Source organism: Dermacentor andersoni, chromosome 4 (genome assembly GCF_023375885.2).
Source record: "Dermacentor andersoni chromosome 4, qqDerAnde1_hic_scaffold, whole genome shotgun sequence".
Classification (NCBI taxonomy): domain Eukaryota; kingdom Metazoa; phylum Arthropoda; class Arachnida; order Ixodida; family Ixodidae; genus Dermacentor; species Dermacentor andersoni.
In genome coordinates this window covers 217,828,101-217,854,461 of record NC_092817.1, presented here as the reverse complement: position 1 = coordinate 217,854,461, position 26,361 = coordinate 217,828,101, and the positions used below count along the sequence as shown (strand labels likewise).

At 46.6% G+C, this 26,361-nt stretch overlaps 1 protein-coding gene across 1 annotated transcript in view; it reads right to left on the bottom strand.

Moving 5' to 3' along the window:
- Positions 1 to 26,361, bottom strand: part of LOC129386665 (uncharacterized) — a 182,204-nt gene that overhangs the window by 90,190 nt on the left and 65,653 nt on the right. Inside the window, exon 3 of the mRNA XM_055074785.2 lies at positions 12,193 to 12,516. Within this exon, the coding sequence (XP_054930760.1) occupies positions 12,193 to 12,516 (324 nt within the window). The remainder of the gene's footprint in view (positions 1 to 12,192; positions 12,517 to 26,361) is intronic.

Here is a 26,361-nt window from a genome sequence, read left to right as displayed (position 1 = left end):
ATCTTAGTTGAAATCAAGAAAAAGAAATGGGCATGGACAGGACACGTAATGAGGAGGGAAGACAACCGATGGTCATTAAGAGTTACGGAATGGATTCCAAGGGAAGGAAAGCGTAGCAGAGGGCGGCAGAAAGTTATGTGGGTGGATGAGATTAAGAAGTTTGCAGAGACAACACGGCCACAATTAGTACATGACCGGGGTAGTTGGAGAAGTATGGGAGAGGCCTTTGCCCTGCAGGGGGCAGAACCAGGCTGATGATGATTATGAATGAAGGATGTTGATTGTTTATAGTTTCTTTCAAAGAGTTGACCTCTGACCGTAACTGAGCCAGTTGTTCTGTGTGTTTTGCAATAACAGTGAGTACGTCGTTTAGTTTATCAAACCTATCGTTCATTGTTTTTTCAAGAGATGTTTGTGAAACAGAAACGCTGGTTATCGAGGCCTGCAAGGTTTCTTGCATGTTTTTATACATTAGCGCAATACCAGAAGGTCCGGGATTCACTTCTACATCCCCAACCAGCAATAGCAAAAGTACATTCCACGCTTCATCAATCAGTGACAAACATACAGCCGGGCACGGCAGGACAATAATGAACCTACTATCGCTACGAAGACATAGATGAGCGTTGCACACCAACCTGTACAAAAAGGAGCAACGGATTCATCGTTGTGCTCACGAAGGTCCCGCCATGCCCTCTGATGTGATCCCCGTCGGCGTGGTTTATATATCCCAGTGGCGGCGCTGTTGTCATGTCTGACTGGTCTGGCCTCGTCATAAAAGCCCGTCTTCCGTAGGTGAGCACGTAGTCTTGAGCGTCGGCGATCATTGTCGTGATATCCGATGAATTGCGAACTGGTATGGACGCAGTCCACAGCGTGACCTGTACATAAAGGAGCAACGGATTCATCGTTGTGCTCACGAAGGTCCCGCCGTGCCCTCTTACGCCTAGTTAGCCTGGTTACGCCCACTGCAGGGCAAAGGCCTCTCCCATACTTCTCCAACTACCCGGTCATGTACTAAATGTGGCCATGTTGTCCCTGCAAACATCTTAATCTAATCCACCCACCTTACTTTCTGCCGCCCCCTGCTACGCTTCCCTTCCCTTGGAATCCAGTCCGTAACTCTTAATGACCATCGGTTATCTTCCCTCCTCATTACATGACCTGCCCATGCCCAATTCTTTTTCTTGGTTTCAACTACGATGTCCTTAACTCGCGTTTGTTCCCTCACCCAATCTGCTCTTTTCTTATCCCTTAACGTTACACCCATCATTCTCTTTTCCATAGCTCCTTGCGTAGTCCTCAATTTAACTAGAACCATTTTCGGAAGCCTCCAGGGTTCTGCCCCGTACGTGAGTACTGGTAAGACACAGCCGCTATACACTTTTCTCTTGAGGGATAATGGCAACCTGCTGTTCATGATCTGAAAATGCCTGCCGAAAGCACCCCAGCCCATTCTTATTTTTCTGATTCTTTCAGTCTCATGATCCGAATCCGCAGTCACTACCTGCCCTAAGTAGATGTATTTCCTTACCACTTCCAGTGCCTCGCTACCTATCGTAAACTGCTGTTCTCTCAGGAGATGCAGTGGTGGCGTGCAGGTAGAGTGTCCGCCTAGGGTGCAAGAGGACAATGGTTCAAATCCCTATGCCGCACAATTTTCCACCGGATTAAAAAAAATCCGCGTATTGATAAAATTGCATAAACAGACCTCGAGTGCAGCCTGATCCCGGTGACCAGAACCGGTAACGCACTCCCTCACCAGAGCAGGATTGGCCACCCTGGTGCAGCACTAGCCACAACCTCCTATATGAATGCCAGGATATACATAGCTAAGGCATAGCATGGTGAGCCTTAGTTAATCTCGCTTGCAAGTCCAGGTTAGTCTGGTTGTCTAGTTATGTTGCGGCGTTTAGCCAGTCATGCGGCGCGTTGTTCGTCTGTTTCCTGAGCGATTCGTTTCCTCTTCATCTTGTTCCGATGTCGATTCCAGGCCTCCTCCTGCTTATCAGAATTGTCGCCGCCCATATTAATTGTCGCCTCAACTGTGGTTGCGGCGCACGCGAGCTCTCCTTTTAAATCTTCCGACATGTTATCAGGCATGCGACGCAGCTGGCGAAGCGAGCGGAGGGGAGCGCAACGAGGAACGTGGTCTGACGTTATACCAAACGGCGGCGGCAGAAAGCGCGGCGCTGCGCAGCGGCGGGCACCTGTGGCTCGGTGCTACTAGTGGCGCATGCGCAGTAGTGACTAGGCAGCGAGAGAGAGAGTGAAATATCCGCAGCGAGGCACGTGTTGTGACGTCGTGTGCCCTCCTCGGAGCACCACCACAGCAAAATCGCAAGTTCGCGGCCAGTAAAGCTATCGCTTTGAAAGGGAAGCAGACTACAAGCGTGATCCATATGATTGCGTGGGTAAGCCTGCTCCAGGTACGATCATGCTCGAATGCCACTGCAACGCTGCATTCGAGCGTGGCTGTGCTGCTCTTCGGCGAGCTCCGACGCTACCTGCCGGCGCCTACGGCGCCCGCGGCCGTGGCGTTCCGGAGACGTAAAGTCCCTTGGTAATTTGAAAGTACCGCCACCCTTTGAACTTTCTCGCCGCCGCCCGACCTCCTCACCTTCTCCTCGCCCCTTGCCCGTCCCCCCCTCCCCGCGGCAACGCGCCTTGCTCCCGTTTTTCTGCACGACGATTGGTCTGCCTGCCCTTGCTCTTGGAAACGCGCGGATCTTGAGTTTTGATTGTGTTTTTCGTTCCCGACATATTTCTCCTCAGCTCGGCTTGGTCGGCGTTTTAGCTTGGCGTAGCGAACGTTGTGCGCGGTGTTTGCTGCTCTATGTGCTAGCACTATGCCGTGATGTTGTGCATATAACCGCAGCAAGAAGCCTGAAGATGATTATGCCGTTTTTATGATACCACAAGGAAAGCATGACAGCTTGCACAGAAAGCAGTGACAGCATAACATTGACCGAAGGAACTTTGTTCCAACAAAGAACAGCGTTGTTTGGGAGAGGTGAGGCGTCTTTCTTATTGCTCGTAGCAAAGCACCCCGTAATGCTGCCATTTTTGTCATTCTACCGGCCTGCTCACCAGCGTTCTTGTTGGGGCAATTTGTACGTTGCATAAAATGCCTTTGTCTTCAGTATGGTTAATATTTCTTTGCGGCTCCATCACCTCGCACGTCTCCAACTGTTGTTATTCAGTCGGAAACGCAGCACTATAGATTCTGCTTTCCGTTTCGAACAATTATGTGCGAACCTACAGCCTCTCGATCGCACTTTTCGCGATTGTTAGGATCATTGCCTGTTTTACTGAAAATTGAAATAGCGGCTTGTAGAGGAGCTCATATTTCTAGCTTACGTCAATCCGTGCGTCAGTCAGATACGATGAATACAAGCCCTGAAAAAGTTAGTGGCAAGTATATCCGTGGTATTGCAGCTGATGAGCGTTAGCAAGACCACATTGCGTTGTTTTCAATTTTAAGGCAAAAGCCTTTAGATCTCTATTTTTCCAGGTCCCGTTGTGAACAGAAAATATCACGTGACTCAAGAAAGGCCAGAGGTGACGCAAAGCATGTCCACCCTTTTATAAGATGATGATTAGCCAAGTTAGTGATTTATTAGTGATCGAATTAAGGTAGCTTACGGAGGATAAAGGTGAATTAGGGTGGATTATGGGGGATTGAGGCGGATTAGGGTATATTAAGGTGGATTAGGGTGTAGTAAGCAGGATTAAGATGTATGAAAGACGATGAAGGTGTATGAAGGAGCATTAGGATGTATTAGGGTTGGTTAAGGTGAATTAGGGTTGATGAAGGAGTAATAAAATGAATTAGGGTGGATTACGGTTAAGGAGGATTACGGTGCATGAAAAAGGACTAGGGAGGATTAGGGTGAATTAAGGTGTTTGAAGGATTAAGGTTGCTAAACATACTCTAATAAACCTTAATCCATTCTAATACTTCATCCACCTTAATTTTATTTTTATTTTATTTTCAATACTGCCAGTCTCTTTATCGAGACCATAGCAAGTGGGCATATTGTTACAATGTAAGCGCTGATACAACATTATTCATAGAACATGTGAATACAAAGTACAATAAACTGGATACGCTACAGTAGCTTCACAGTACAGTCTGGAAAAATACAAAATGCAAAAAAAAGATAGACATCGTTTCATGCATACAATTTGTGAAGCCAGCTATAACAATAAAACATGTTATAAATACAATAAATTGTCATTCAATACAATCTCATGAAATATAAATGCAACACAACCATTTACAACTTAACAGTGCATAACTTAATACAATCTAACATAACATAACATAAGAGATAGATCTAAACAATGCAAAAAAGAAATTTGCATAAGAGTAAGATATTTCTAGCAGTCATTCCTTATTCTTTTCTATCGTGTTACTAAAAATTGAAGGCGAGTCTATATCAGCTATTGCTGAGTCGAGGTGGTTCCACTCCCTAACAGCAGTAGGGAAAAAAGAGTATCTGAATGTGTCCGTTTTACAAGGGTACTCAACTAACATTTTATTATGCTTATGGCGTGAAATACGGGACGTAGAGAAAGTGATGTATTTTGAAGAATTTATGTTAAAGCGGTTGTGCAACAGGTTGTGTATGAATTTTAGCCGAGCTTGTTGTGCTCTGTTTACCAGTGTGTCCATTCCGGATGAAGCCAGGAGTTCTGTGGGCGAGTCAGTGGTTTTGTACTTGTTGTGAATAAACCGTATTGCTTTCCTTTGAACTTTTTCCAATTCGGCTATGTTTGTCTTTGTGTGAGGAAACCAAACCGTGTTGGCGTATTCTAGTACTGGCCGCACAAAGGTTTTATAGCATAGCAGTTTGATATGACTGGGAGCAGATTTCAGGGACATTTTAAGGAGGAAAAGCTTACGGGTGGCTGCTGAAGTGATGTTGGCAACGTGCTTATTCCACTTCAAGTCTGATGCTAGAGTCAGTCCTAGATACTTGTGTTGCTGAACATTAGTGAGGGATGTACCATTGAGAAGGTAGGTGAATCCTGACTTAATCTTCTTTGTTGTTACTACCATTGTCACTGATTTCTTAATGTTGATAGACATTTGCCATTGTTCACACCAGGCATTTATCTCGTTAAGGCATCTGTTCAAAGTAAGGTGATCTTCATAACTTCTTATTTCTTTATATATAATGCAATCATCTGCAAAAAGCTTTATGCTGCATGCTATGTTATTGACGATATCATTGATGTAAATTAAAAATAGTAAGAGCACCAAGACCGAGCCCTGGGGAACGCCAGATGTGACAGGAACTGCATCAGATGATGCTTCATCATGGAAAACGAACTGTGAACGTTGTGATAAAAAATCCCTAGTCCAGGCTGTAATGCTTCCATTTCCAATAATTGACTCCAATTTTGCAATTAGCTTGTTGTGACACACACAGTCGAATGCTTTGCTAAAATCTAGAAATATTATATCTGTTTGACCGCGGTTGTCAATAGTCTGTGCTAGGTCATGTATAACTTCAGTCAATTGTGTTACTGTTGACATCCCGTGCCGAAATCTATGCTGGTTGGCTGTTAGTATGCCATTCTCTTCAAAATATGTTGTTAGGTGTTTTAAAATTATATGCTCTAGTATCTTGCACGATGTACTGGTTAGTGATATCGGTCTGTAGTTGGAAGGAGAGTTTGTGTCACCTTATTTATGGATTGGTATTATCTTTGCTTTTTTCCAGTCATCTGGCACACGTCCGGTTGAAAGTGATATGCGATAGATAATGCCAAGATACCTGCTGCACCATTCTGCGTATCGCTTTAAGAATTTGTTCGGCACGTCGTCAGGGCCACTAGATTTTTTCGTGTCTAATCCGAGTAGGAGGTTAAAGATTCCTGAGTCAGTTATGTTTAGTGAGTCGATGGTGAAACCTGTAGGAATTATTGGGGGGACAAACCCGTTATCTGCAGTAAATACCGATTGGAAGTACTTGTTGTATGCATTAGCTTGAGAAACTTTCTCATCGTGGGGTCGTTCTGGCGTGATTACTTTGCGTGCACGGAAGTGATTACAAAATCTGTGGGGATTACATTTTACGAAGTTAGGCAGGGTAGCATTAAAATATTCTTTTCTGGAGTGGCTTAGTTTAACTTTATGTTCTGCCTTGGCGGTAATCAATTTTGATGTCTCAAGTAATTGATTTTTAGTCTTCTTCAAAGACCGACCTAACCTTTTCACTTTTCGTTTGGCATGAATTACCTCACGCGTTACCCATGGGTTCTATTTGCGCGATTTTCTTGTTTTTAACGGTATAAATTGTTCAATGCAGTCATGTATTACTCTCTTAAACTTAATCCAGAGGGAATTTGCGTCTGCCGAAGGTTTGCAAGCCATTTCCGCAAAATCCGTGAATTGATGTGTCATGTACGTCAAAATACTGGCGTCGTCCGACTTCGCAAAGTCGATAACGGTGCTTTCTAAAGACCTTTTTTGTATGCTAAACGACAGAGGTAGGTGACATATTGGAATATCGTGGTCGGATATACCTTCAACAATACTAGTGTGTATTTTGTTTACAAAGAAGTGGTCAGAGAGTGATCGGCCCTTTTTCTCGTTAATGTACCTTAATCCATATTAATTAACCTCAATCCTCCTTCACACTCCTTCATCGACCTTTATCCACCCTAATCTTCCTTAATGCAACTTAATCCTCCCTAATTCTCCCTAATGTTCATTCATTGGCTTTAATCCACCCTAATCCACAATAATCCTCTTTAGTGACCCTAATCAACCTTCATCGACCTTAATCCACCCTAATCCTCATGAATGCTCCTTAATCCACCTTCATCCACCCTTATTTTCCTTAATGCACCTTAATCCATGTTCATTCACACTTATCTACCTTCATCGACAATAATCCACCTTAATTCTCCTTAATACACCTTAATCCTGAATTCTCGGTAATACAATCACTACTCAATCATTCCTTTGCTATCAGTAACCATCTCTTATACACGGCTGCACATGCTTTGGTTCGCTTCTGGCCTTCGTTCGGTCACGTGATATTTCCTGTCGCTCAAAACGCGACCTTGAAAAGGGATGTGCCAAAAGCAATAGTAGATCCGACGCACAAAGTAAAATATCTTATCATGTGGCAGAAAAAATGTCTGGAGTATAGAACTCGCCTCAAATCTCCTTTTACATCTCTATACCTGGCTCATACGGCGTTAAGAAAAAATTGGCAGAGGCTTAGCTTGGCTAAGCCTAGTGGATTGCGAAAGCAATCTTCTGTTCAGGCTGTAGAGTTCCATAGTGCTCATCGTACGTGTAGACGCAGTCTCGTCGCCATTTAAAGCATCTATAAGGTTTGCTGTCGAACGATCAGGTGTCGCCAAAGTCGCGTCAGCATTGAGAGCATGCATGATACTTGTAGATGCACCCAGATCAAGAGCTGTTGAACGCATTCGCCTGGCTGCATAATATTGTCACGTGGTCGTGACGTCCAGGAACACAGTAGAAATACTGTGAACGACAAAACAAACTTTTATTGGGCGAACCTGTGCCCACAAAACAGGCTATACTTATAGCACAACGATAGCGGCGAACACGCTCGGCGATCGTCGAAAATCTGATCAGCGGGTCAAGCGTGTCGGCTTTTATAGAGCAGTCGTCGAATGTTCCAGACTAATCGTTCGGACCCGCGTGCCTTCCACAATGTTCTACACCATTCGCGTCACGCGATGAAATCAGATAACACAACGTTCGGCGACAACAGACAGCCGGGTAGAAGCATCGATAAATTTCCAGAAACTTCGGATACATGCAGGCGCGTCCCGCACTGTGCGATTACAATTGTTAGGTGGCGAAACGTGGTCGCCCGATAAAGATAAGTACACGTGTCATTACCCCCCTCTTAAAAAGCATCGACCCGATGCTGCAAACAAACGAAAGTAATAAATAAGCACTCGTAGCAAAGAAAACAACAAAATAAGGGAACTTCGTTAGCGTCCGTAAAACGGTTTAAGACGCACCACGTGGACCACTTCAGGTCGTGCGCGGCGCCGCTGTGAATGCGAAATGCCGTCTGGCACGACCTCATAGTCTAGTGCGCCAATACGTCGGATGACCTTGTAGGGTCCGAAATAGCGTCGCAGTAGTTTCTCACTCAGTCCTCGTCGGCGTATCGGGGTCCATACCCAAACACGGTCGCCGGGCTGGTACTCGACGAAGCGTCGTCGGAGGTTCCAGACTAATCGTTCGGACCCGCGTGCCTTCCACAATGTTCTACACCATTCGCGTCACGCGATGAAATCAGATAACACAACGTTCGGCGACAACAGACAGCCGGGTAGAAGCATCGATAAATTTCCAGAAACTTCGGATACATGCAGGCGCGTCCCGCACTGTGCGATTACAATTGTTAGGTGGCGAAACGTGGTCGCCCGATAAAGATAAGTACACGTGTCAATATGCACGCCGTTAAGATAAACGTTGTTCCCGCTCTTCATGCGTTTCTTCCGCACGCCGCCGCTTCTTAGCAGCCGCACATCGTTGCAGCTTCACCTTATACACATCATCCGACATACCGCGGAGACTTCGCTGGGATGAGACGAGCCGAGATGGAGGGCCGCTTTTCCGTAGCTGGCATGACGTCACGTAGAGCGAGCGCCTCCCCCACGGCAGCGGCGCGTGGAGGATTCACTGGGACGATCGCGACGAGCCGAGTTGGAGGGGCCGCTTTTCCACAGCTGGCATGACGTCACACATAGGTCACGCTAAAGGTCAGTGGTGGATTCTCCGGGACGACGGCCAAGAGCGGAAACCTCGAGCAGCATTGCTTTCGCAATAAAAACCAGCCTCCTCATAAACGTTCCCTCCAGCATCATAGATGCTCTTATCAGCATTTCTCAAAATCCTTCAACATCACTGGGGCGCGCAACTGGCCCAAAATAACATGCCTCCATAGAATGCTGCTGCCCGTCCGCGAGAGCCCAGGAGAAAAAGCGTGCCGTGCGCAGCCGGCGGGCAAGGAGAATTGAGGAGGAATGCGCCGCAAGGAGGAGAGCGTCGCTACTTTCAAATTATCAAGGGGCTTTAAGGAGAAGGCAACCGTGGCGCCACCTGGATTTTCAATAAAAAATGCCTCAGCGTGGGAGCCCTCGTTGGACCCGCAACCCCATTCACGGAGGAAAGAAACAAACTAGGAGGGAGCGTCACGGAATTCTGCTAGCCTCGCGAAGCCGTGACACCATCTGAAGCCGTCCCTCCTGCTCGCCGGGGCCTTGTGCGCGGTGCTTTCGGTTAAGAATAGGCCCACGTTGTTGCTGGACCATTCGCGTTTGTTTGGTACATGATCAAGACTAGTGGCTTAGTGGTGCCTGCCGTCGAAGGCACGGAGGCGCGAAGGAAGTATAACGCCCTCGGGTGCTACCACGGGCGTCGTCCTTCGCTTCAAACGAGTTGCCTTGAAACGCGGAGAAAGACTGGGGAGTCACACTCGTGGCGACATAACTTTCAAAGCATCACTTGCGCTTACCACCGCAGCTAGTCGGTGCTGTCATCTCTAAAACCGTGCAGGGTATGCCGGCCCAAGCGTGGTCTACGGCTTCGTGAAATCAGCTGTCGTGTACCTGAAACTCCGGTGCGTATTTTCTTGCAAATTTTTGTTCCGCGGTCTAGCGCCTATATAGTATGAAATAATATATTTCGCGAGATAATATTTGGCGTGCGTTTGCTTAGTAAAGGGTTCTGCTTTGCGTCTTTCGTTGTGAAAGAAATAAATAGCATTACCCTGCAATCTACACGCCGAAGTATAGCCCTTTCTTGAGATTTATGTGCACTATTTTGTAAGATTGTATGACGCGACGTCCTTAGCTGGTTGGGACGTGCCTGTTGAGTTCTCGTCGGACTGTTGAGAGGCAGAAGGCATTGAGCAGAACGACAGCGTCGACTGGGACCGTCTACCATAAGAGTGGGCCGGCACAGCCTCAACTATGGTCGGAGTCCCCGGCTCGCCCTGCCATCGTTCGGAACAAGATGGGGCGAATTCTTTTTCACATAGATAAGCAGTCGCTGGGAAACCTGGACGCTCACTTGAGCGCCTGCCAGGAAAGATTGTTCCCCAGAAAGATCAGATTGTTCTCCAGGAGATGCCCCCAAACACGACGAATCGCCTTCCGAAGGGCGGCTTGGTTGCTTTCACACGTTTGCAGGGCGAAAGGTTTCCTTGTTTCCTTGAAAGCGTCGCGAAACGCGGCCAGCCTTGCTTGAGGTGGTCGTCCCGGGTTGTTAGGCCTAATGCCGATGCCTTCGTTCGCTACTGCATTGGCGCCTGTCTGCTGCTTGCTTAAGCGGCGAGCCATGTGGTGCTTCGGCGGTTTACATGATTGACATAACACAGACTCGACGGCTTCACACACTTGAATTTCTTCACTAAACTTCGGCGTGCGTTTTCCACGCCGACTATGTGCGCATATTCCAAAAGCCCCGTAGCAGACGCAACCAAAGTGAGCCGACCAAAGCTACCGCTTGCCTATCACGTGAGGGCCTACGACCCATCATCCCATTCCTCTAAATTTTTTGAGTAAGCTTCAAGATTGTCACGTGACACTCCCTCCTAGTATTTTCCTTCCTCCATGGCCCCAATCTAGTACACTCTAATCAGGGTATGCCTTGTTCTGGAATTCTGTTCCCGGTTTAGCGCCAGTGAATAATTATTTATTTATTTTTACAACAGCAACAACAACCATGCATGTACGTATATAAAACTACTCATCAGGTATCTACAGAAATAAAAAAAAATTGTATTATGAGAAAGTGTTGCGCCTTGAGAGGAATGCTACAAGTGTCGTCTGCTACGACGCCTGCTCGCTGCGAACGCGAGACTTTTCACGCAGACGAGAGGCACTTGCAAACTCTCTCGCTCTTTCGAAAGGTTGCGTAGGCTGTCACGATTGCTGAACGTGTTCAAGTATTTTTAAGTACATCTTCTGCAGTGTCTGTAGTCTGCAGTGTCTGTAGTCTTCTGTAGTCTGCTGTGACGCTTGCGGCTTCGTACGAGTATGCTCCATTAAATTCTATACAGACGTACTGCTTCTTCTGAAGCGTGCAGCAGCATCTGGTATGGCGTGGCTTTGCGCTTACCCATTTTGCGACAGCAGACTACAGCCAGAGACCACCAACCTTTTCTACCACAAGTAAGTTTTTGTTCTCAAATGTCCTGACACACATTTCAATGAGCACATAAACGAGCAATGCGTAATGAAGCCCTCAATTATACAACTAAGTACAACTGTCTATGTAGTAAACAAAGTGCGTTTTAGAAGCAGTCAGCGTTCTGTCTATTGCACTCTACATCATTGGCAGTTACTGGCAGGCTATTATAAACCCAGCATATGTGTGCAGCTAAACTTTACAGCTTTACAGCTAAACCACGCTAAGAGCGACTGAACGAAAGATGTAAAGTGCAATGGTAAGGGATAGGAAGAGAGCAGTGTGGATGCCAACGAGGAAAGCCGATATTCCGCTTGACATTAAGAGAAAATAATCGGGCTGGGCAGGCCATGTAATGCATAGGGCATATAACCGGTGGACCGGTAAACACGGGCCCAATCAGTCATCCCCCACGAAAGCACCAGTAGAAGCACAGTCGCGACACATTTTAATAAAAGCCCCACTTAAGCTTATTAGTAGGCACGCCACATTTTCCACGTGCTTTAAAGGTTCTAAGCATGGAACATATATGTAGTATCGTGCTTATATCAGTGGTGCCTTCTTCCTGCTTTACTGAAATTTGATAAAGCACGTAACGCTACAGCGCCAACCTAACACACGTAACAAACCAATGTCGAAACGATCAAACACGTTCTTTCATATTTTACGATGCCGTCGCTTTCCCGTCAGGGCTTCGACGCCACACCACGACACAAACATCGTCCCAGTCGCTGGCCCTGCGCATTATCGCCACTTGGAGCAACAGAACAAAAGCAGAGAGCTTTGCGTTGCCCTGCTTCAATGCGGGTCATAACAAGTGCGCTTGGGGCGACACCAAAACTGCCAATACATACCTGTACACTAGTTCGCCAATCAAGAGAATATCAGTTCGTAGCCTGTGCTTCCCATGATGGTCGAACGATCGCAGCACCAGAGTTTCCTCTAGTTATAGTAATATGAAACTGCATACTCGACGCTTTCGACCGCACCTCGCAGAGGCAGGCCTGTACAAGCTCTCGGCGTCAGTGACCAGCTCCTCCTGGATGAGGCGCATCAGCGCCACCAGCGACAGCGGACTGGCCGCGTCCTCCGGCTCTTCGACACCAGCGGCCTGGAACGCCGCCGTTCGGAAAGCAGCCGCTGCACGGCGCTCCAGTGCTTCGTCCTCGGGCGCTCGACCGCTCGACGAGCGCGTTGACTGGCGGGTGTTCTCGGCGGACATGGCGTCCAGGATGGCATTCTTTACGAAGTCCAGCACTTCCTCCACGCTGTCCTCGGGCACCGTGAGGCTCATCAGCTGCCGCACTACGGCACTGCAGCGCAACGAAGACCCTCGGGTAAGAGAATATGGAAAAACGAAGGCAATGGAAACACAGAAAAAAAAACAATAACAGTGAAGGGGAAGGGAAATGGCAGCCATAATGGAGCAGAGAGCGCTATGGGGATACAATAGGTACGAGGTGCTCCGGGGTATGTGTAAAGGTGTAATGGTTCCAGGACTTACTTTTAAAACTGCGGTTATTTGCTTTAAAGCAGGGATACAATCAGGCCTTGATGGGAACCAAAGGTCAGTGGGACGCCTCGCAATGGGCGCTCACGGGAAGACTACAAATGAAGCTGCGCAGAGTGATATGGGCTGGACTAGTCTTGAAGTGAGGGAAGCTCGCAGTAAGATTGATTAAGAAGAATGACTGAGGAATATGGAAGAAAGTGAATGGGCTGAGAGAGTGTTCAGGTATCTGTACAGGAAAAGCATTGATTCACAGCAGAGGAATATAACTAGGAAGCTTACCAGCAAGTATGTGGCCTGTACGATGGGCAACACAACCAAAAAGAACGTTAAGCGGAAAGTCCGAGAGGCTGAAACGATATCATGGCTGGCGGCAATTGAGAGAAGCCTGCCGTGAGTAACTACTTAAAGGCTCCTCCTAGGTCTGGCCATTTTAGCTGACAAGCGCAGAGCATACATTGCGCGATAACAATCTTGTCTGCAACATCGCTACGCGCCGCGGAAAGATCTGAAATTTCAATCCGAACGCCATTTCCCTTTTCACTCACGGCCGCCGCACTTCAAGCCGGATGGTGACGTCCCTGCGCCCCTGCGGCTACGCAATCGTGTCCGCAGTATGACGTCGCTCGTGGTGACACGTGACTTCGAAAATTATTGAAGACAACATCTGTTATCTGTGCGATGTGTTGTTGAATTAACGAATTGAAATTTAGAGAATTAATAAAACACACAAACGGAATGTCTGCGTGTTCTTTTGTTTTACTTCGCACCGAAGCAAGAGAGATGTACTTCCGCTTCGTCTGCTTGTTTCCATGGTCGTGCTGTCACGCGCGCAGGTACCAAAACGATGCCATTTTCTACCGGGTTCCAGCGCGTGATCACGCTCTGCGATCGGCTTGTTTAGCCTCAGTATTCGTGTAGCACTGAATTATACTGCTAGCCATGTTTCCTTGTGCACAGCTCACAAAAGCGTGCGCTGCGCGAACAAGAAAACAGCTCGCGCGCAGCCCGGTCAGCGGAAATGCGTAGCGCAGGGGAAAAAAAGCGAGGAGAAAAAATAATGAAGGCGGGGCCTGTGATGTATGTGTCACGTGATCCTCGAGGTCTGGTATGGGAGAACGCAGGGAAGGAATTTCGTTTGCGAAGGCTACACGGGGTGAGTGGAGAGAGTGTCTTGCTTGGCAGTGGAGCCCGCCTGCTGAAATCGTGGGTTCGCGGCACTGAAATATGTATCTCGGCTAATAATGAGCCGATTTGAAAAATTTTTGCGGCACAACGCTCCCTAGGGGACACATAATAACTTCCAGCGTATAACCGAAATTTGCTGTGGGGCCTGGACAGGGGCTCATTAAGAGGAGAAAACGAAATCAGGAAAGAAACAATTTATGATAACTCAAAGGAAGCTCATTACTTTTCGAAGCGACATGGGGATGCGTTACAACACGCATCTAAAAAGCGAGATGTCAGAAGGAATAAGAAGCATGTGCTCGCTGCGGTAAAGCTAGGGAAATGATGGAGCATTTTTCATTAAAATGTGAAGACGTCTGACCAGCGGTCGATTTAGGCCCCACTGGCCTCCTTGAAGCCTTTGGGTTCAGCGAGAGCAGTGGAAAAGTAAACATGTCCGCAATAGAGATTAATAAGAGGCGATTGGAAGATTGCTGGAAGAAAAGTAGGGAAACGACAAAAAGCGGCGAGCTACAAACGCAAAGTTCGCAATAGAGGGTCAGAAAATTTGGTTTTGGTAGTTCATAGGTTTTTTCTTTCTTTTCTTCTTTTTTTTTATGGGGTTTTACGTGCCAAAACCACTTTCTGATTATGAGGCACACCGTAGTGGAGGACTCCGGAAATTTCGACCACCTGGGGTTCTTTAACGTGCACCTAAATCTAAGTACACGGGTGTTTTCGCATTTCGCCACCATCGAAATGTTCTTTTCTGCTTTAACCTAGGTAGGATATTAGGCAGTATAATAGCAAGAGCTTGGTGGCGCAACCGACCGCCCCGTTCCAAAAGGGACGCTCATAACATCCATCCATCCATCCGTCCGTCCGTCCGTCCGTCCGTCCAAATTCACGTCGTCATGCTCGTTTATGTCACCAAGTATTTTAACTTTTTCACTGCCATAAATATCCTAATTTCAGGTAGCCTTTCGATTCATTGTTCTTCTTGCATGTCTAGTACAACTAGATGCAATTTATATTATGAATCATGAAATTCTGACTGAACCACTTATCTTTGAAATGAAGTAGGTAAACAGACGATAACGTAAATCGCTTAAAAGATGTGGTCCATAGGTAAGACGAGACACAAATAGCGCAATTTCAAATTGTTCTTTGAAACAAGTTATTTTTTCTATTTGTTCACATATCGACTTCGCCAAATTTGATAGCTGCACTGTCATAGCCCGGAATTGTAATGATGGGCAAGGCCTATTATCAAGGTAAGTCGATGTGGGAAGAAATAGAAAAATTTGTGAGTGCAGCGTACCCACGGTTGACAGAAAAGGAACTTTGGTTTTTGGATACGCAATGGGTGCAGTGGGCACGCCAAGTCTGTAAGCGCATGTAAGTGACGACGGGAGTTTCGAATAAACAAGTTGGAATTTGCGCAATGTGTGTCTCGTCGCACAGCTATTTGAAGCGCATTTACATCATCGTCATGTCAAACCAACTCGCCCATCTAGGTCTACTGACTAGTTGAACAGAGCAACAGCGCATTCTACAGGCAAATGGAATGAATACGCCGTCAGTGTCGTATACTCTCGAAAAAAATCGCGCGTGTTCCACGTGCGGAATTGGCGGCCATGCATGTTTTCATTTGATTTGTACGCTCTATGTTTCACATACTTCTATAACCTCTATCCTTGCGCCACCCTTATACAGGTTTTGTAGAGAGATTAAAAATATGCCGATGCACTCTAAGACGACGTGACCAAATGCATGTTGCTCACTTTTGTATGTAATGTGTACCGCTATATTTAGTATGTTGCTTATTAGATAATTAGTCAAGATTATTTACCAACTGCAGAAGCAACGAAGTTAAGCAAGAAATTTAAATTAGAAAGTTGTACAGCGCTTTGTGAAACGTCCGTTTATACAGTTTCTAACTTTCTATCTATTCAATATTGGTGCTTTTCAGCTTATTGCAGTTGCCCGCGAAACACAAAAAAATACCACACGACATTTAAAAAAATTAAATTACGGGGTTTTACGCGCCACAACCACTTTCTGATTACGAGGCACGCCGTTGTGGAGGACTCCAGAAATTTCGACCACCAGGGATTCTGTAATGTGCGCCTAAATCTAATTACACGGGTGTTTTCGCATTTCGCCACCATCGAAATGCGGTCGCCATGGCCGGGATTCGATCCCGCAACCTCGTGCTCAGCAACCCAGCATCATAGCCACTGAGTAACCACGGCTGGTACCACATGACATACCCGCTTGTGTGCCCTGATTGCAGTGCTTCCAAACTGTCCGCGCACAAACGAACATAGCATTTAGTAGGGCGCGCAGCCGCTAAAAAGGGGACAGGGAAATGCGCAGAGCGCAGGTAAGTGCACCAATTCTTCGTTAACTTTTGTTCATGTTCCCTGGCTCGATCATTCAGGTACCGTCCCGTCTGCCCTACGTAAGATTTTCCACACAAAATTTCATGCATTTTTTAGACCTAAGCATGTTGTTTGCTAAAGGCCACGAATGCTGGCAGTACTTCCCTCGCGCACAGAAGGGTTCGGTGCCATGTGGCTCCTCGCAGTCAAACATTGTCAAACGAGGGGTAGCGATGCTCTGCTTAGAACCCGCTCTCTGCAAGTCGTGTGGGCACAGGATGCAGCTTGCCTTTGACGATCAGGTTTCCCGGCTTAAGACGACAGGGATCCCTGACTCGATGGTAATGCCAGTGATGGAAACCCTCCTGCAGAAGCTAAAAGGATCTCGGGGCAAAGCAAGACGACTACTATGGCCGTAACACATGAAGTGGTACCGCACGTTCACAGGGTCACTCACAACCTAAGCAAGATGGCAGGCTGATTTGGAGTCCCCCTTTGCTTTTCAGCCCCTTTTAAGCTGTCGCGGTTCTGCCCTCGCTCCTCGGGAGATCCTAAAGGAAGGCAAGGCTGTGACATTAACGATTAGCATTATGAAACATCGTTCCAGCGCACAATTGAACACGGACGAGAAGAGAAAGGCATCCACGAACCGGTGTTCTTGTGTCTTTCTCTTCTGTCCGTGTTGAATTGTGCGCTGGAACGATGTTTCATAATGCTAATCACAACCAACTAGCCCGGCTGTCCATACTTAGTGGCATTAACCATACCAAGCCGTGTGCAAACAGCAATGTAGGAGTTGTCTATGAAATCCCCCTGGCGTGTGGCAAGTCTTACATAGGGCAGACGGGACGGTGCCTGAATGATCGAGTAAGAGAGCTTAAACAAAACTTAACGAAACAGGAATTGGCGCACTTGCTTGCCCACTGCAATGCCTGCCCCTGTGAACAACTTTTCAAGGAGATAAAGATTCTGGGGAGGAGTCAGGACTAGACTGCACGCGAACTGATGGAGGCATATCACATACAAAAGAAAGGCCAATACTGTGTTAGTGATACTTCTTAGGTTGTTTCAATCGGTGATATATTTTTTTGATAATTGGTTTCCTCGTTATGCTGATGAGTGTTCTTGTTGCTGCATTCTGCGCATGTTCTATTTGTCTATATATTGCCACGGGTTGCCGTGAATAAACCAGTTGAAAGTTACCGCCCGTGTCGTTTTTGTGTTCTCTTGCGTTGTACCAGTTTCTATTTGTGGTCAATATAACATGCAGTAAACACGAACTAGGCCATACTGAAGTTCTTCTGAAGCATACGTCTCATATAAGGAGAGCTAAGGACGATTACAAGTTACCCTCCTCCATAGCCATGGATTTTCTCTTCAACTCGTTCGCCGAGGGATCGGGGCTAACTCCGGCTTCACTGGCTCTATGTCACGATGGCATGTCGTGTCGTCTACTTCACGGTTGACTAGGAGCAAGCGCGCGAAGCCTCTCCAGCCTCTGTGCCAGCTGCATGACAGTTGACCCCAAGCGAGTACTAACGAAGCAGCCTGCGTTGCGAGCATTCTGTCGCATCGCCGAACGTGTCTGGTGTTCCGGTAACCACAGGTGAGCTGGGCGTTTCCACGTATCGGTGGAGGCATAAACTCAAGCTGATGAAGGAACTTCGCGTAGACCTACGTGAGTGGCCTGATCGGTCTGCACGGTCCCAACACCTGTTGAGGCAGAGATTAAACGGTCGCAGAAAGAGATACTGTAGCTCTAAACAAGTGCAAACCATTTTAAACATTTGTAAAAATAACGTGCTGACGATCACGCTCCCCCGAAAGACTTACACCAGCAGCAAAGAAGAACACACTTCGTTGCTGCTCCGGTGTTAGGCTGGTAAGTAAGTAAGTACTTACCACTTACTTACTTACTTACCAAGCAAAGCAAAGCAAAGAAAGCAAACAAGCAAGCAAGCAAGCAAGCAAGCAAGCAAGCAAAGCAACCAAGCAAAGCAAGCAAACAAAGTAAGAAAGCAAGCAAAGCAAGCAAAGCAAGCAAAGCAAGCAAGCAAAGCAAGCAAGCAAGCAAGCAAGCAAAGCAAGCAAGCAAGCAAGCAAGCAAGCAAGCAAGCAAGCAAGCAAGCAAGCAAGCAAAGCAAGCAAAGCAAGCAAAGCAAGCAAAGCAAGCAAAGCAAGCACGCAAAGCAAGCAAGCAAGCAAAGCAAGCAAGCAAAGCAAGTAAGTAAAGCAAGTAAGTAAAGTAAGTAAGCAAGTCAGTAAGTAGGTAAGTAAGTAAAGTAAGTAAGTAAGTAAGTAAATAAAGTAAGTAAGTAAGTAAAAGTAAGTAAGTAAGTAAGTAAGCAAGTTTGTCCCTAGTCCCTTTTAACACAGGGCAGGCGATTTAGGAACCACAGGAAAAATACCGCTTTTTACTGTCTCTCACAGTTTATTCATTTATTTATTTATTTATTTACTTACTTATTTAGTTTGGGCCGAATTTTGCTTCGATAGAGGCGAGTCGTTGCACCCAGATGGTCTTTATGCCCTTCTACCGCAGGTGTAAGTATATTCGGCGGCTGTAATTGGCTTCGGGCATAAATTTCAACCTACCCATGTATTGTAATTTTGACCTTGCTTCTCGAATTTCAAACGGTGATCACTCCATTTCGCCTGTTATTGCGGTATCGGCTGTGAAGATGTTTCCTCCCAGCAGCCATCGTCCAAGTTCGTTCTGGTGCCGGTTTAGACATTTTATTGCCTGTGTCGAGTATGTTAGTGAATCAGTTGCGTATGTTGTTGCTGGGACTGCGAGTGCCTTCCACAGTGTGCTACCAACTGAATAAGGGTTGTACGAGTATCGGGCCAGGTGCCATACTCGACCTTTCAGACGGTTCGATTTCTTTATTATGAAATCAGTTTGTTGAGGTTACGCTTTTTTGTCTGATGTTTCAATTCCAAGATACTTATAAGTTGCTGTCTTTGTTATAGAATTTCCTTCTAGGGTGAATGTCAATCTTTCAGATTTTGTGTTTAGGCACATCCATTGCGATTTTTCTGCGTTGAACTTGAGGTAGGTCTCAGCCGCAACTCGGGAGATATCTAGGAAGTCCTGTAGGTCTGCTGAAGACTCAGCCAGAAGCATAATATCATCAGCGAATGCTAAGCATGAGATATTCGTGTAGACCTCTTGGTGGACTGTTGTTGTTGCGGAGAGCCTCACTCCATATAACTCGTCATTTAGTGCTTTCCGGAGGTCGTTTATATAGATGTTAGATAAGGTCGGTGATAAAGGACATCCCTGCTTTAATCCGGCCTTTAGTTTCACTTTCCGAGATTTTAGTCCATGGACTTCATAAACTACTGTGCATTCTTTTAAAGTACTTTCAGTAATTCAATAATTCCTGGTCCAATTTGATGATTTTAAGCTTTTCCCATAGTTTAATATGTGATACAGAGTCGTAGGCTTTTTCGACATCTAGGAAGGCCATATACAGTTGCGATTTTTCCGTGTACTTCGTCTCGATTATTTGCGTGAGAGTGAAAAAGGACATAGATGAGATGAATATATATATATATATATATATATATATATATATATATATATATATATATATATATATATACCAGAAGGACAGCAGTTCTGGGTCCGGGTAAATATTCACAGTGAAGCAGACGTGCATATGCAGCGGTTTATTGACGATATGGCCGGGGTCCGGCCTTCATCAGAATCCTATGGGTATATATATATATATATATATATATATATATATATATATATATATATATAGAAAATTATCAGTCATTGCTCTCGTAGTATATATAGCCCTCTGGGCCGTTCTTTTTTTTTCGAAAGTGGTCCTATAGTGTTATTATAATTACACGAAGGTATTTCGCCCTCGTCAGCAGCAGTCCTTGAGATAGTTACTCTGGCTAGCTTCCCACGCTATGCGTGCCGCCCTCGCACCTGTTTAAGCTTTTCCTAGATGCTAGAGTTATACTATGTCCGCGCCACCTTGAGCGATCGTAAAGCACGTTTTCTGCTCTTGGCCGGCAGAAAAGGGAGGCATTGTTCCGGCCGCAAAGACCTCAACGTCTCAGTATGGTGCCTGGTGGTGGTCTCGTGTGGACGCTGCCCTCTCGGTGAGCGCATATTCCCCCTCATCTTTTAAAAGGTTCAATACTCACAAGCATTTGTCTCGCAAACAATACTTATTTCAAGGGAATTTTCCACGTCTCAATAATTTCTCTCGTCGTATTCCAGTGCTGATTGCCGTGTTATCGTTTGTTAACGAAGCTTTCCCTCAAGTCTAAATATTTTAAGGCAGTTTGTCGTGTGCGTATCACGGCCACGTACGCTTATATCGCCTTCCGTTTCTCTACCACGCGTATGCTTTAAAACCACGGCGCTGCAATTTTGCTTCAGAGACTTTCCTTTCGTTCCTTCTTCTCCTCCCTTAGACTGGCTCTCTGAACTACTACACGCAGAGACAAAGGAACAGCGCTCGCATTCGATCCCATAGATGAGATGAATATATATATATAGAAAATTATCAGTCATAGCTCTGTTAGTATATGTAGCCCTCTGAGCCGTTTCTTTTTTTTCGAAAGTAGTCCTATTAGCGTTATTATAAATACACGAAAGTATTTCGCCCTCGTCAGGAGCAGTCCTTCAGATAGTTACTCTGGCTAGATTCCCACGCTATGCGTGCCGCCCTCGCACCTGTTTAGGCTTTTCCTAGACGCTAGAGTTATACTATGTCCGCTCTACCTTGAGCGATCGCAAAGCACGTTTTCTGCTCTTGGCCGGCAGAGAAGGGAGGCTTTGTTCCTGCCGCAAAGCCCTCCGCGTCTCAGTAAGGTGCCTGGTGGTGGTCTCGTGCGGATGCTGCCCTCTCGGTGAGCGCATATTCCCTCTCATCTTTTAAAAGGTTCAATACTTACAAGCATTTGTGTCGCAAACAATACTTATTTCAAGGGAATTTTCCACGTCTCAATAATTTCAGTTGTATTCGAGTGCTGATTGCCGTGTTATCGTTTGTTAACGAAGCTTTCCCTCAAGTCTAAATATTTTAAGGCAGTTTGTCGTGTGCGTATCATGGCCACGTACGCTTATATCGCCTTCCGTTTCTCTACCACGGGTGCGCTTTAAAACCATGGCGCTCCAATTTGGCTTCAGAGACTTTCCTTTCCTTCCTTCCTTCTCCCTTAGACTGGCTCTCTTAACTACTACACGCAGAGACAAATCAACACCGCTCGCATTCGATCGCATAGATGAGAATATATATATATATATATATATGTATATATATATTGTCACGTGGTGGTGACGTTGAATAACACAGTAGCCATACTGTAAACGACAAAACTAACTTTTATTGGGCGAACCTGTGCCCACAAGACAGGCTACACTTATAGCACAACGGTAGTGGCGAACACGCTCGGCGATCGTCGAAAATCTGATCAGCGGGTCAAGCGCGTCGGCTTTTAAAGAATAGCCGTCGAATGTTCAAGACTAATCGTTCGGACCCGCGTGCCTTCCACAAAGTTCTACATCATTCGCGTCAGGTGATGAAATCAGATAACATAAGGTTCGGCGACAACAGACAGCGGATAGAAGCATCGATAACTTTCCAGAAACTTCGGATATATGCAGGCGCGTCCCACGCTGTTCGATTACATTTGTTAGACGGCGAGACGTGGTTGCCCGATAAAGATAAGTACACGTGTCAATACCCCCCTCTTAAAAAGCATCGTCCCGATGCTACAAATATAAGAGAGCGAAACACAAAAGGACACTTATTAAACATAAGCAACAAAACAACGAAAAGAAACAAAGTTCAAAGGTCAGTTACGCGAAGTCCCAAAGTTCATCAGCGCTGGTAGTACGGCTTGAGTCGCACAACGTGGACAATTTCAGGTAGTGAGCGGCGCCGCTGCGGTAGCGAAATGCCGTCTGGCACGACCTCATAGTCCACTGCGCCAATACGTCGGATGATCTTGTACGGTCCGAAATAGCGACGCAAAAGCTTCTCGCTAAGTCCCCGTCGGCGTATAGGGGTCCAAACCCAAACACGGTCACCGGGCTGGTACTCGACGAAGCGTCGTCGGAGGTTGTAGTGGCGGCTGTCGGTACGCTGCTGGTTCTTGATGCGTAGGCGGGCGAGTTGTCGGGCTTCTTCGGCGCGCTGGAGATAGGTAGCGACGTCAAGGTTCTCCTCGCCAGTGACGTGCGGCAGCATGGCGTCGAGCGTCGTCGTCGGGTTCCTGCCGTAGCAAGGTCTGACTACGGGCTAGTTGGAATTCCATGGTATAACTCGTCACTTACAGCGCAAACATAGACGGAGGACAAAAAGGACGACGTAGACAAGCGCTGTCTGCCAACTGATTTTTATTTTTCAGAACCAAACATATATACCCTAAAACACCAAGACAAAAGCGCCCTCTAGAAGCAACACCCGACATGAGAATGCATTCAGAATTTTACCTAAGATGAACGAGAGCGCATGTGCGATCTCAGGAAACCCAGTTCTTTTTCTGTTAGTGCGATAGATGGCTTACTAACCGAGTCGTCATCGGCAATCGCTGCTGCTTCAATGATAATTCTAGTAGTTTCATTGGGATGCCTAGCCAAGATGGTCGTCTCCTCAAAAATTGGGACGCAGCCGCATTGTGCGCAGTGAACCCCCAGGAAGCCTTCCCGCCCTTTGCGAACTTTATTGCTGTGTTCTTGTAACCTAACGTTGATACATCTACCAGTCTGTCCTATATAAGACCTACCACATTTCAGGGGAATCTTATGCACTATACCTTTCGAACAACCTGTAAACTTCTTCCTATGATTAATGCTGCAAATACTACGTTTCTTAGCCGCAGGATTGGTTCTGACGCAAAGCTGGGCCAGTTTTTTTTTGGAGCAGAGAAGACAACGTCGATACCTGCTCTTTGTCCTATTTTCTTAAGTTTGTGGGATATTCCATGGACATACGGGATAACAGCTGTTTTTTTACTTCGTTCATGTACCTGAGACTCAAAGCTGTGAGGCTCGCTGTTAAACTTATTACGCAAGCTTTCCGAAACTGAGACCAGAAGGTTGCTCGGGTACCCTGCAGCCCTCAACCGAGCTACCTGTGCACTGAAACTGGGATCTATCAAATGATAACATGATTTCGTTAGTGCATTATGCAAGCAGGCCTGAACGATACCTCTCTTAACGATTTTTGAATGGGCAGAGTGAGGAGAGCTTTGTAGCCGCCTCTGTTCGCCAAGTGTTAGACCTGTTCGAAGAATGCTTATCTCCCCTCACAATCACTCATGAGCTTCAGGATAATGGGTCTCTTAGGTTTTTAGATTTGAAGTTGTCTTTTACCGAGCAACATGTATGCTGGATGTACGAGCCGCGAGCTAACAAGCCTCTGTTATCGTATGCATCTGCCCATTCAAAAATCGTTAAGAGAGGTATCGTTCAGGCCTGCTTGCATAATGCACTAACGAAATCATGTTATCATTTGATAGATCCCAGTTTCAGTGCACAGGTAGCTCGGTTGAGGGCTGCAGTGTACCCGAGCAACCTTCTGGTCTCAGTTTCGGAAAGCTTGCGTAATAAGTTTAACAGCGAGCCTCACAGCTTTGAGTCTCAGGTACATGAACGAAGTAAAAAAACAGCTGTTATCCCGTATGTCCATGGAATATCCCACAAACTTAAGAAAATAGGACAAAGAGCAGGTATCGACGTTGTCTTCTCTGCTCCAAAAAAACTGGCCCAGCTTTGCGTCAGAACCAATCCTGCGGCTAAGAAACGTAGTATTTGCAGCATTAATCATAGGAAGAAGTTTACAGGTTGTTCGAAAGGTATAGTGTATAAGATTCCCCTGAAATGTGGTAGGTCTTATATAGGACAGACTGGTAGATGTATCAACGTTAGGTTACAAGAACACAGCAATAAAGTTCGCAAAGGGCGGGAAGGCTTCCTGGGGTTTCACTGCGCACAATGCGGCTGCGTCCCAATTTTTGAGGAGACGACCATCTTGGCTAGGCATCCCAATGAAACTACTAGAATTATCATTGAAGCAGCAGCGATTGCCGATGACGACTCGGTTAGTAAGCCATCTATCGCACTAACAGAAAAAGAACTGGGTTTCCTGAGATCGCACATGTGCTCTCGTTCATCTTAGGTAAAATTCTGAATGCATTCTCATGTCGGGTGTTGCTTCTAGAGGGCGCTTTTGTCTTGGTGTTTTAGGGTATATATGTTTGGTTCTGAAAAATAAAAATCAGTTGGCAGACAGCGCTTGTCTACGTCGTCCTTTTTGTCCTCCGTCTATGTTTGCGCTGTAAGTGACGAGTTATATCCTGCCGTAGACCAGCTTGAACGGCGTGATCTGTGTTGTTTCTTGCACCGCCGTGGTGTAAGTGAATGTTACGTACGGCAGGATGGCATCCCAGGTCTTGTGTTCGACGTCGACGTACATCGCTAGCATGTCGGCGAGGGTCTTATTCAGCCGTTCTGTAAGACCATTCGTCTGCGGGTGGTAGGCCGTTGTCCTCCTGTGCCTTGTCTGACTGTATTTCAGGATAGCTTGGGTGAGCTCCGCTGTAAAGGCCGTTCCTCTGTCGGTGATGAGGACTTCTGGGGCGCCATGTCGCCGCAGGATGTTTTCGTCAAAGAATTTCCCCACTTCGGCTGCGGTACCATTGGGCAGTGCCAATGGTACCAACGGAGTCGAACAGGTGATAGCTTACGCTAGCCGGTTGCTGTCAAAAGCGGAAGGCAACTATTCTACGACCGAAAAGGAATGCCTCGCCATCGTTTGGGCTACAGCTAAATTTCGCCCTTATCTTTATGGCACGCCATTCAAAGTCGTCAGTGACCGTCACGCGTTGTGTTGGCTAGCGAATATAAAGGATCCTTCAGGACGACTGGCGCGGTGGAGCCTCAGACTACAAGAATGCGCACTCCGATGCCGGTTGCCTATCACGCGCACCCATTGACCCGCCGCCGCAAGATGACGAGAATGACGACGCCTTCCCTGGAATGATAAGCGCGGAAGACTTCGCTGAACAGCAACGGGCAGACCCGGAGCTAAAAGGCCTCGTCGAATATTTGGAAGGGCACACCGGCGTTGTCCCCAGGGCATTTAAGCGCGGACTATCTTACTTCACGCTTCAAAACAATCTACTCGTGAAGAAGAACTTCTCACCAGTCTGCGCCAAATAACTCCTTGTTGTCCCGTCAGGACTTCGTCCAGAAGTATTGCACGCCCTACATGACGAACCGACCGCTGGACACCTCGGATTGTCCCGGACACTATCGAGGATACAAGAAAAGTATTATTGGCCGCGCCTAACCGGCGATGTTGCCCGTTACGTCAAGACATGCGGAGACGTGGTTGCCCGATAAAGATAAATACACGTGTCTATATATATATATATATAATTATCATTCATAGCTCTCGTAGTATATATAGCCCTCTGGCCCGTTTCTTTGTTTTCTAAAGTAGTCCTATTGGCGTTATTATAATTACACGAAGGTATTTCGCCCTCGTCAGCAGCCGTCCTTCAGATAGTTACTCTGGCTAGCTTCCAACGCTATGCGTGCCGCCGTCGCACCTGTTTAAGCTTTTCCTAGACGTTAGAGTTATACTATGTCCGCGCAACCTTGAGCGATGGGAATGGAATGGAAAACTTTATTGTTTCTTTAAGATATTAGCGAGTTGAGGACGAAGTCTTCATTCTTGAAAACTTTGGGTCCTCTTCAGCCTTGGGTGGGCCCTTAGTCCAGGGCACCACTGAGTCGGGCCACCTCGCTTGCGTGTGCTATGAGGGCCCTTTGGACCCCTAGCTCGCAGCTGGTGAGCCGGCTCTCCCATTGCTCCGCACTTGGTGTTGTATGTTTGTGGAATGTCTTGTTTCTCTCGCATTCCCATGTGATGTGATATAGTGTTGGCCTTGCTCCGCACCACGGGCATACGCCGCAATATTGTGTGGGGAACATCCTGCTTAGTACGTAAAGATTTGGAAAGGAACCCGTCTGCAGTCTACGCCATCCTGCGGCTTCCTCCTTCGTCAACGCTTTGTGTGGTGGGGGGTATTGGAATCTTCGCCCCCTATATAGG